General features: G+C 35.6%; 1 protein-coding gene and 1 long non-coding RNA gene across 2 annotated transcripts; one reads left to right on the top strand and one right to left on the bottom strand.

The window, feature by feature from the left end:
- Positions 1-3,521: 3,521 nt before the first annotated feature.
- Positions 3,522-6,603, bottom strand: LOC104649220 (glyceraldehyde-3-phosphate dehydrogenase 2, cytosolic-like). Its single transcript, XM_069289510.1, has 5 exons — positions 6,392-6,603; positions 6,220-6,277; positions 3,952-4,098; positions 3,804-3,864; positions 3,522-3,729 (listed from the first exon to the last, which is right to left on the bottom strand). Exons 1-5 carry the CDS (start codon positions 6,601-6,603, stop codon positions 3,671-3,673), a joined length of 537 nt encoding a protein of 178 aa, XP_069145611.1. The 3' UTR covers positions 3,522-3,670.
- On the top strand, positions 4,318-5,732 carry LOC138338175 (uncharacterized). The gene is made up of 2 exons (XR_011211581.1): positions 4,318-4,948; positions 5,519-5,732. It is a non-coding gene; the product is annotated as an uncharacterized lncRNA (long non-coding RNA).
- Positions 6,604-12,660: the final 6,057 nt, after the last annotated feature.

Raw genomic sequence — 12,660 nt, 5'->3', positions numbered from 1 at the left:
GTCAAACCTTTTATACCACTGCCTTGGAGACTGCTTAAGTCCATATAAGGACTTCTTCAACTTGCAGACGTGATTTTTCTTCCCTGGAACTTGGAAACCATCTGGCTGAGTCATGTATATCTCTTCCTCCAACTCTCCATGTAGAAACGCTGTCTTCACATCAAGTTGTTCAAGCTCCAGATTCTGATGTGCAACTATCACTAGTAACACTCGGATGGAAGTATGTCTGACCACTGGTGAGAAGATCTCATTGTAGTCCACTCCCTCTCTTTGGTTGAAACCTCTGGCAACAACCCTGGATTTATACTTGACTCCTTCTGCTGGTGATATCCCTTCCTTCTTCTTGAAAACCCATTTGCAAGTAATAATCTTTCTCCCCGAAGGCTGTATGACCAGATCCCATGTCTGATTCTTGTGTAGGGACTCCATCTCATCTCCCATAGCGGCAAACCATTTTTCAGAATCAGAACTTAAAATGGCTTCTTTGTAAGTAGACGGCTCAGATGTATCTACCTCTTCAGCAACCTGCAGTGCATAACCCACCATGTCCTCAAAACCATACCTCGTAGGTGGCCGAACTCCAACCCTCCTTGGCCGATCTTGAGCTATACTCTGATGGATATCTGATGGCATAGATTCTGGAATATCAGTTTCTGTCTGTGGCTCTTGATCCTCCTCTTCAGGTTCCTTTAAATCGCTCTCGTTCTGAATGACTTGAAACTCCACCTGTTTGTCAAGACTCCCAGTTTCTGACGTAGTTGTAGGCTTCACAATGGTTCTAAGCAGAGAACTTTCATCAAAGACAACGTTCCTGCTCATAATAACCCTCTTTTCTGCTGGAGACCAGATTCTGAAACCTTTCACTCCATCTCCGTAGCCCACAAATACTCCCTTTTTAGCTCTTGGTTCTAACTTACCTTCACTGACGTGATAGTAAGCCGTACAACCAAAAGCTTTCATATTTGAATAATCAGCAGCTTTTCCTGACCACATCTCCATAGGTGTCTTGCACTGTATGCCTGTATGTGGTCCGCGGTTAATCAAGTAGCAAGCTGTACTAACCGCTTCTGCCCAGAATCTTCTATCTAGCCCAGCATTAGAGAGCATGCACCTTGCTCTTTCCAGAAGTGTTTGATTCATCCGCTCAGCTACACCGTTCTGCTGTGGTGTATTTCTGACTGTACGATGTCGAGCAATCCCTTCATCCTTACAGAATTGATCAAATTCAGACCAACAGAATTCCAGCCCATTATCAGTTCGCAACCTCTTGATCTTCTTCCCTGTTTGATTTTCCATCAAAATTTTCCACTCCTTGAACTTCTGGAAGGCTTCACTTTTATGCTTCATCATGTACACCCAAGTCATCCTTGAGTAGTCATCAATAATGGACACAAAAAATCTGCAGCCTCCCAAAGACTCAACACGGCATGGACCCCAGCAATCAGAATGGATATAATCAAGTGTGCCTTTTGTTCTACGAATGGCCTTTGGAAACTTGTTGCGATGTAGTTTTCCAAAAACACAATGTTCACAAAACTCTAGGCTCTTAACCTTATGACCAGCAAGTAAATCCTCCTTTGACAGAATTTGCATCCCTCTTTCACCCATATGACCAAGTCTCATGTGCCATAACTTAGTCATATCCTTCTGGTGAAATTCTGACGATGCAACATGGGCTGAACCTGTAACCGTGGAACTTTGTAGAAAATACAAAGTACCACGCATGACACCTTTCAGAATCAAATTTGAACCCTTCCAGACCCGCAAGACTCCATCTTTTCCCGACCAGCTGAATCCCTTGCTGTCCAAAAGACTGAGAGATATCAGATTTTTCGTCATCAATGGAACGTGCCTGACCTCGTTCAATGTGCAGAAGCTACCGTCATGTGTCCTTATCTTGATCGAGCCTGTCCCAACCACCTTGCAGACAGAACTGTTGGCCATCGAGATGCTGCCTCCGTCTACCTCCTCATAAGTCATGAACCACTCTCTCCTAGGACAGATGTGATAGGATGCCCCAGAATCAAGAACCCACACATCTGAATGATGAGTGTGCTCATCCGCAACTAGGGCAATATCTTCTTCAGAATTGGTGTCTTCTTCAGCAATAGCAGCAGACACTGATTGTTTTTCCGATTGCTTCTTCTTTTTCGGACAATCAAATTTCCAATGTCCCTTCTCCTTGCAGTAATTACAAACATCATCCGGCTTTGCACCCTTCGACATCGGCTTATTTTTCTTTCCGCCGTTTTTCCTTCCCTTTCCGCTACTGGTGAACAGACCGGAAGGCTGTATGTCCGTACTTGTGCCGTTAGCCTTATGCCGTAATTCCCTGCTATGAAGGGCCGATCTGACTTCTTCCAGTGACACAGTATCTTTCCCAACAATGAACGATTGAACAAAATTCTCAAACGACATTGGGAGAGATACTAACAGAATCAGGGAAGCATCTTCATCCTCGATCTTCACATCGATATTACGCAATTCTAATAACAAAGTATTCAATTGCTCTAAGTGTTCCCTGAGTTGTGTACCTTCAGCCATTCGTAAACCGAATAGACGTTGTTTCAGAAGCAGCTTGTTGGTTAGAGATTTTGTCATGTACAAACTCTCCAGCTTCAACCACAGACCAGCAACAGTCTCTTCATCCGAGACCTCCGTGATGACGTCATCCGCGAGACACAGCATGATCGTCGAGTGCGCCTTTTCCTCCAGAATCGCCATCTCAGGAGTAACGACGGCGTTCTTGTCTTTCGACAACGGCGCCCAGAAGCCTTGTTGTTTCAACAAAGCCCGCATCTTGATCTGCCATAAACTGAAACTGTTCCTCCTTGTGAATTTGTCTATTTTCACGTTCAAAGCAGACATCTCGAATTCTCCAAGAACACCGATTAACCGAGAGGCTCTGATACCAATTTGTTGTGCGGAATTTGAGATAATACGAGAAAATATATAAACGAGAAAAACAAGACAACAGATTTACGTGGTTCACCAATAAATTGGCTACGTCCACGGGAAGATAGGGAGCAGTTTTATTATGGAGAGGCAAAAAACAGAGTTACAGAATAGGGTTTCCCATAGCGTCTATATATAGTGCTAAGCTACGCCCTAACAGGCTTGGGCCCCCCGTCCTTTCTGTTTGTAGCGGGTCCGATTCAAGGCATTCAACAGAAGTGTTCGTACACTGCTAGTTGGCTTCTATAAAAAACTAGGCAAGAGTTGCCCGTGCAAGCACGGGCCCAACGTTGCTAAATTATGTGAGTCGAATATAAGAAAAGTGCATATATAGAGTCATTCTACAGCATTTACATAATGTTGCAGCCTCCTCTCTGTCTAATCTTATTTCCTTATTCCCTGAGCGACTATTAAGTGACAATTCTTTATAAGATAGGATTAATCTTCAAGGAAAACCAACTGAAAAATGCAATTAAAATTTCCAAGAATAACAAAATAATGGATTTTTTTCAATGTGAGTTCAAATTACCACAGCGAATGCTAGTGTGACTGATGGAGGTATTAACTTTAGATATTGAAAAAAAACATGTAATAATAAACCTCAACTTCATCCAGCACCCAATCTCCTCCTCATCCCCTTCTTTTTTCTTCCTTCCCTTTGACTTCTTACATCCCAAGACAACCCCTTTACCACATCACCACTTAATCTCATAGTTTATGCTCTTCCTCTCCTCCAGTCCTTAGCTGATGGTCCATCAACAGTTTTCTGGGTGGCTGTTATAAAATAATTACTTAGTACTCAAGCTACGGAAGCTGTATTAACTTCTAATGCATAAAGCAATACTTACCGGTTATGGAGTGAACTGTAGTCATAAGACCCTCAACGATTCCAAACCTGTCATGAATAACCTGCAAAGTCATAAAAGAAATCATTTAAATTCACATATAGGCTCAAATACTAAAATGAAGAACAGGGCAAAAGAAAAAAAAGGGAACCTTTGCCAGAGGTGCAAGGCAATTAGTAGTACAGCTAGCATTAGAAACGATGTTGAGGTCTGGCTTGTATTCCTTTTCATTGACACCAACAACAAACATAGGTGCATCCTTGCTAGGAGCAGAAATGACTACTTTCCTAGCACCACCCTGGTAATAACAACAACCAAAAAAATTTAAGCAGGTACTCAACACCAACTATTAAATGCAGGTAATCAAGCTAATGTGCAAGGAAATATGTGATAACCATATCAATCCAAGTAGTCAACACCCAAACATCATCGCATTAGCATCAATTTACATTTAAAAAAAAACTAATATAGAGACAATACAAACAGCGTACAACAGCGTACTGCAACACCTACCCCCAGAAAGTATTCTTTGGTTATTTCTTTTGATATATTGTCAAAATTGGATTTTGGGTAAAAAAAAATCCAATCTTTATAATACCCAAGTTTTGGTTTTTGTGTTTGCTCTGTTTGAGATTTGAGATCAAAGTGAGTTTGATCTAAGTTTTGTAGTGTAGTAGTTGAAAGAGGAGATTGGTGGGAGAATTGAACCCACTCTTTTTTTGGGGTTAAGGCACTGTTTGGTGTTCTGCTGAAGAGAGAGAGAGAATAGATTTTGGTCTTTTCTGTATGTGGGGATTTGCTAAATGGTTTTGAGGGTCTTTTGATTGGAGAAAGATTGGATTTTGAGTGGTTAAAGGGTGGTGGGAGAATTGAACTAAAGTTTTTTTCTTCTGCTTTTTTGGGGTTAAGGGACTGTTTTGGTGTTCTGTTGAAGAGAGAGACGAGAGATTTTGGTGTCTTGTGTATATGGGGATTTGGTTAATGGTTTTGAGGGTCTTTTGATTGGAGAAAGATTGGATTTTGAGTGGTTAAAGGGGGTGGTGAGAGGTTTATAGAGTTGGAATAAAATAGTGAGTGGTACTTTGTTTCATTATAGGAAGAACTCATGGCCACCTGAGGAGTACATCACTAAAGCAACTTTGCAATTGGTAAGTTGTTGTCTTGATTGTTGTTATCTTACTACTTGAGTTCTGTTATTTTGTTTGTAATGAACTTAGTTTTGTTGTTTTATGTCATGGGAAAAATGTATGGGACCAGTTGAATATTTGCTGACTTTCAAAAACAAAAAGTCTTACCTAAGAACAACAATAGCAACATACCTGGTATGATCCCACAAATAAGGTCCGGAAATGGTATAGTGTACGCAGACCTTACCTCTATCTCAGAGAAGATAGAGATAGAGAGGTTGTTTTCGATAAACCCTTGGCGCAAGGAAAATGTTGTTAAGGATGTCTGAGGTTGTAATGAACTGAATCATTTTTTCTTTTGATGTCTTGATGTTGGTCCTGCAACTCTGCAAGCATAACTCCATTTTTCTATCCTTTAGTTTCTTTTGTTTTTCATAAGTTAGTGTTTTTTTGGGTAATTGTGGTGTCCACAAAGGATTGAAGAGGGAGAATAAATCATCTAGTGCTTTTTGCCTCCACTGGGATATTTCACTTTTGTGATGTTCAATTCTTTTATAGTGTTATGATCTCGCTTGTATTTGCTTGCTGCAGTTTGATTTTGATAGTGCTGCACCACCATCTCAAGCTTGGAGAAGGAAACTAAATAGCCGTGCTAGAAAGTTAAAAGAATTTAGTGTCACATTCACAGAGGCAATAAAAATGGTAAGCAGCGTTCGCGAGTATGGGAACTAAACGTTCAGATACCTCGACATCAACTACAGATTCAACGAATTTTCGTAGTGATTTAGTATTGAATTCGTGGCTAGCAACTTGTCGTTGATACTTCCATATATCGCCATCGACCTTGAAAATGTCATTACTGAGGAAATCAGCGAGAGTGTTATTTGAATTATGGCCTTTTTGATAAACAGAGAATTGGTTTTTAGAATGTGTTGAAGATTAGATGGATTAGCAGTGATAATTGTGTGGAAATTGAGGGGTCGAATTAGAGTAAAAGTAAGTTTAGGGCGTCATATTCAGCAAGAATTTAAACACCCATTAAGATTTTCGAAATAAACCAAAGCAACAAAGAATCAACATCACCATCACTACTTCCCCGGAAAACTAAACCAACCCAAACCCCAAAAAGACCACAACTTTAATACCAAACCCAAATAAAATCACAAACCCACATGCCAAAAAGGCTTTATTTAGCAAATTATTGATCACCCACAAAAAAATTCAACAAACCCACAACATAAACCCCAGAAAAATGGCCGAAAGAGAAAATAAAAAGACAAAGGGGAAAGTACCTCATAGATGATGAAAAGTTGATTGAAGTTGGGAAAATCACAAACTGCCAAAAGAACACTGCACAGAGAAGAAAACGTGAGATTGTGGGAGCAGAAAGCATAAGAAGAAGAAGAAATTTAAAAAAAAATGTTTCTTAGAAGCCTAGATTAATCCATCGGATTAACAAAGTACTTGAGAGAGTCCAAAACAAAACCGACAAATTGACAAGACAACAACACAACCAAAGAAGAGGTAAAGGACTCCCATGGATATATTGTCTTTTTTTTAGAAAGCTTTCTACCGGAGAAAGAAAGGAGAGGAGGTGCATATGAATTATTCAACAGTAGGGTCATGGAAGAGCAGAAAACTTTAGAGCTGCAAAAAAGTTGTGTGCTACGTGTCATTTGCTGTGGTGCAGTGATAGACACCTAGTAGCTTAATACATATCAACTTCATTGATTAAAATGACTCAAATGCCCTTATTTTTTAATTTATTGACACTAAATAGACATTTTGAATAGAGCTTTTCTACTATAGTAGAAAAGAAAAGAAAAAAAAAGTAATATATTATATATATCTCCCCTATTTAGAAGAGGTAGTTGAAGCACTAACACAGCTTTAAAAAGTTGTTCTCAAAGCTATTTAAATTGTAGTTTAAAGATATATATATATATATATATATTTACTTTATTTAACAACTCCCCTATTTAGAAGAGGCAGTTGAAGGACTAACACAATTTTAAAAAGTTGTTCTCAAAGCTATTTAAATTGTACTTTCAATATATATGTATATATTTTACTTTATTTAACAACTCCCCTATTTAGAAGAGGAAGTTGAAGGACTAACACAACTTTAAAAAGTTGTTCCCAAAGCTATTTAAATTGTACTTTGAACATATATATTACTTTATTTAACAAGGATAATTAGTAATTTTGCCATTAAATTGAGGAGATTTTTAGAGGATGAACAAGGATAGATGGGTAATTTCGCTATACTTTTTGGATCTTTACATTTGTTGTCTATCCACTTTAGTTCTTTCCTTGTTTACTTCTCCTCCACATTTGCTCTCCCATGGTTGGGGAAGAGTATTAGTGATCCTGCTGCTCTTCATATTAAGCACAGAAGGTAATTCCTAATGCAGAGATAAAGAAAAGACCACCGTAATATTTACCTTTTCTTTTTAGTAGTGTCGAGAAATGATAAAATACAGAATACAAAGACAAGTAGGAACTTACACTTCCAGAATTGTAGAACAAAACTATGATAAACTTGGAGACGTTTAGATTGCTAAAATAACTTATTAAATCATTATATAGTCTCTTTCTCCATAAAGTAATGAAAACTAAGAAAGAAATTAGAAAAGATATCAATATCATAAAGGCACAACGAAAGCAAAAGCTAAAATGTCTTTTGTATATAAAATATGAATAGTATGTGCATCAAATAAGATTTGAGAAAACCTTGAAGACAAATGCACTTTGTGCTTGCTCACTACAGTAGATAATGGAACTCTAGATATTTTCATATCTATCCATCTAGAATTGCACCAACAGACTGTTTAGATTTTTTTTTTTTAGGAAGTAACAAAAATCTCCCCTATTTAGAAGAGGGAATTGAACGACTAACACAACTTTAAAAAGTTGTTCTCAAAGCTATTTAAATTGTACTTTAAATATATATATATATATATATATATATATATATATATATATATATATATAAAAGACACAGTTTAGAGGGACGAACACAACATAAAAAATTTGTACCAAAAGCAATTTTAATTGTACAATTTTTTCTTTTCATAAAATATATGTATTGTAATATTTTATTTGTTTCTGGATTCAACCCATCTTTTCTGGGCCTTGAATATTAAGCTCAATCTGTGGTTTTGTCATACAATAAGATCCAATTTGTTTGGACTCGTTAGGTTTGGCCCATTACCTTGAGTTAGGCCGAACGTGTACACCTTTTGTCATGAAGATGTGATCTTATCCACCGATGGGTCCAGGCCTCATGCTTCGAGTTGTGAGGCAATCCAGAGACAAGAACGAATTTCTTCCACCTTCCCTGTAGGAGTAGTGAAGAAGTATAGATTTAGTTGGTTGTTGACCAACGGAAAGCATGGGATCAAAAAAGGCAGAATTTACGCAATTTCTAAGTACTCCATATAAAATGACTCAGGCATAACACCAAATACTATATGTCCACAATTCACTTAGAAATCTTAAGCTATAATCTATATTCAAAAGTTTAGGAATCTAAGGTCCACATATCGAATTGTGATCACTTTTAATTATTATAGAACTCAAAAGAATTGAAGAGAACAGAACAAACAAAAATGAGACTTCAAAATAAAAAGAAAAAAGGTAGACAAGTGTCGAAGAAGAAATAAATCATGGGACTTCAAGTAAAGTGCAATACATGAGTTGCGTTGTTTACTCATTATTGCTGTCTTTTTATTTAATTTTCAATCAAAATATGCTAGTATCTTTTAAGTATTGCATATTTTTTTTCAAATAAATTTTAATATTCTGAGACTTAAATCAATAGGAAGTGAAAAATACCCAAACCTAAATTCTAGTATCAGTATTATTACGTCACTATCAATCACTATCTTGATGCAATATTGAAACATGATTAATTTTGTTTCAAGACATACATTATGAGGTTTTATTATTGTCACATGTACATGAATGTTGGCCCGTCCTAGCACCGGCATGACAATTCTAGTGGTAGTATATGACAAGGTCAGTTATTAGAGAAATTGACTACAAATTGTGAAACCTACCCTACCCAACCCAACCAAGAAATTCAACATTTGCAATGACACAACTTTATTTTAATTTTATATTTAACAACATTTGCTCAAGTTTTGTGATTATGTATTATTAAGTTGACACTTTGTAAAAGTACTACTCCATATTAATAGTACCAGTAAGTCTTTTATTTTTTTCGTTTTGGTGTCTATATTAGAATCGGACTAATTTAGATTTGTATTGAGTAGGATCTCGTTCAGAGTTAAAGGTTCTCAATAATAGTAGTAAGCCTTTTATTTTTGTTTTCCGCCTGTGTATATATTAGAGTCGGACTAATTTAGATTCACATAGAATAGGATCCAATTCAAAGTTAAAGTCTCTTAATAATAATGCTCGGGCTTGAAAGTGGAGCCACCCAATGTCCGGTATTCATATTGAAGCCTAATACGCCGTGAACTCCTACATTGGGAATAAAGTACTTCCTAATAACTACACGACCAGACATATGTTTTGAACAACTTAAATTTTCAATTGGTAATAATACTGATAGTTATGTACAATATGTGCCTGATCTAAGACTTTTATATATTGCAACAACGTACATAAAGACCATCCATAAGTCAAACGTATATACTACATATCATTAAATGTGTTGTTACATTTTCTCTCTACTCTGACATAGATCACCAGCAGTAAACACTATTCTTCAACCAAAATATCTTGTACTGCATAGTTCTTACTGAAATATTAGAAAAGATGCCCAAGAATAAAATGTACAAGTACTTGGCTTATATGATGAAATATAAACTATAGAGCAAAAAATTGGGGTCATTAGGATCCATCACCTTCATAGACATCATTATCATTAAAACCTATAAACTGCACGAACAATTAGATATTTTTTTGTCCTAGAGTTATTTATTTTCCTTGCCACTTATATGTACTCATATGGTTCGTGCGCTCTCACTAGCTCTCTCATTTACTGTGCTATGTTAATGAATTTTTCGTCCGTGTTTTTTTCTTCTACCTCTTTATTTGCAGGTGTATAAAATTTTCAGTAAATAATTGTATATGGTCGTTATTTCTGTACATGTTTTGTTCTTTATTTACTATTACTTTTACTTTCTTTAGCAATTTTGGAGATGCCAATTGAGAGGTATGATTTAAATTTTGAGAAAAATGAAGTGTTATTACAATGTTATATTATTCTGAAGAGCTATTACATTACGAAACTATTCATGAACTTACAAATAACTTCTCTAAGATAATATACCGTGTTTTATTTTCTTTTGGTGTTTGATTGTCTTGTGATTTTGTGATAACCGCTTTATGATCCAGGTTTAGATATTAGTTATTAGAAAATCACAAAGTCAGGACTTCTAAAGTAAGAAAACAAACATTTTATACAAAAAGAAGAAATAACGTTGTTCGTATGGTGTTGGCACCACAATGTCAGAAGAAAGAGTGCTCAAGATGCGAGACTCTTACTCAATTTTCATACAAGGTTAGTATGATGTATGTTAAAATTGTCTGTTTATCTACTTATTAATAAGGAACACAATGAAAGGACGAACACAACATATCCTAATTTGTACTAAAGGTAGTAGAAACTGTACAGTAAATTTGGCTTTCTTTTATTGGAGAATGAACAGGTGTCTCGCTTTAGGGAAGATGAGTATTATGAAAGTCAAAAAATGCAAAAAAGCTTTTCTGTTTGTGGGGGTTTAAGCGTAAAGAATAAATAAAGTGTTTCGTCCAATCCAAGACAAATAATTATATACATGAATAACAAATATATGACAACGAAATTAAAGGAAAATTTACTTTATTTAACAAGGATAATTAGTAATTTTGCCATTAAATTGAGGAGATTTTTAGAGGATGAACAAAGATAGATGGGTAATTTCGCTATACTTTTTGGATCTTTACATTTGTTGTCTATCCACTTTAGTTCTTTCCTTGTTTACTTCTCCTCCACATTTGCTCTCCCATGGTTGGGGAAGAGTATTAGTGATCCTGCTGCTCTTCATATTAAGCACAGAAGGTAATTCCTAATGCAGAGATAAAGAAAAGACCACCGTAATATTTACCTTTTCTTTTTAGTAGTGTCGAGAAGTGATAAAATACAGAATACAAAGACAAGTAGGAACTTACACTTCCAGAATTGTAGATCAAAACTATGATAAACTTGGAGACGTTTAGATTGCTAAAATAACTTATTAAATCATTATATAGTCTCTTTCTCCATAAGGTAATGAAAACTAGGAAAGAAATTAGAAAAGATATCAATATCATAAAGGCACAACGAAAGCAAAAGCTAAAATGTCTTCTGTATATAAAATATGAATAGTATGTGCATCAAATAAGATTTGAGAAAACCTTGAAGACAAATGCACTTTGTGCTTGCTCACTACAGTAGATAATGGAACTCTAGATATTTTCATATCTATCCATCTAGAATTGCACCAACAGACTGTTTAGATTTTATTTATTTTTAGAAAGTAACAAAAATCTCCCCTATTTAGAAGAGGGAGTTGAACGACTAACACAGCTTTAAAAAGTTATTCTCAAAGCTATTTAAATTGTACTTTATATATATATATATATATATATATATATATATATATTAAATTGAGGAGATTTCTAGAGGATGAACAAGGGTAGATGGGTAATTTCGTTATACTTTTTGGATCTGTACATTTGTTGTCTATCCACTTTAGTTCTTTCCTTGTTTACTTTTCCTCCACATTTGCTCTCCCATGGTTGGGGAAGAGTATTAGTGATCTGCTGCTCTTCATATTATGCACAGAAGGTAATTCCTAATGCAGAGATAAAGAAAAGACTACCGTAATATTTATCTTTTCTTTTTAGTACTCCAGAGAGATGTGATAAAATACAGAATACAAAGACAAGTAGGAACTTACACTTTCAGAATTGTAGATCAAAACTATGATAAACTTGGAGACGTTTAGATTGCTAAAATAACTTATTGAATCATTATATAGTCTCTTTCTCCATAAGGTAATGAAAACTAGGAAAGAAATTAGAAAAAATATCAATATCATAAAGGCACAACGAAAGCAAAAGCTAAAATGTCTTCTGTAAATAGAATATGAATAGTATGTGCATCAAATAAGATTTGAGAAAACATTGAAGACCAATGCACTTTGTGCTTGCTCACTATAGTAGATAATGGAACTCTAGATATTTCCATATATAGACCCATCTAGAATTGAACCAACAGACTGTTCAAATTTTTCTTTTTTTTAGGAAGGTAACAAAAATCTCCCCTATTTAGAAGAGGGAGTTGAAGGACTAACACAACTTTAAAAAGTTGTTCCCAAAACTATTTAAATTGTACTTTATATATATATATATATATATATATATATATATATATATAGTTGAGGAGATTTCTAGAGGATGAACAAGGGTAGATGGGTAATTTCGCTATACTTTTTGGATCTGTACATTTGTTGTCTATCCACTTTAGTTCTTTCCTTGTTTACTTCTCCTCCACATTTGCTCTCCCATGGTTGGGGAAGAGTATTAGTGATCCTGCTGCTCTTCATATTAAGCACAGAAGGTAATTCCTAATGCAGAGATAAAGAAAAGACTAGCGTAATATTTATCTTTTCTTTTTAGTACTCCAGAGAGATGTGATAAAATACAGAATACAAAGACAAGTAGGAACTTAAACTTTC

Source organism: Solanum lycopersicum, chromosome 9, assembly GCF_036512215.1.
Source record: "Solanum lycopersicum chromosome 9, SLM_r2.1".
Classification (NCBI taxonomy): domain Eukaryota; kingdom Viridiplantae; phylum Streptophyta; class Magnoliopsida; order Solanales; family Solanaceae; genus Solanum; species Solanum lycopersicum.
Note: the sequence above shows the minus strand (reverse complement) of the source record. Positions and strands in the feature narration are given on the sequence as shown.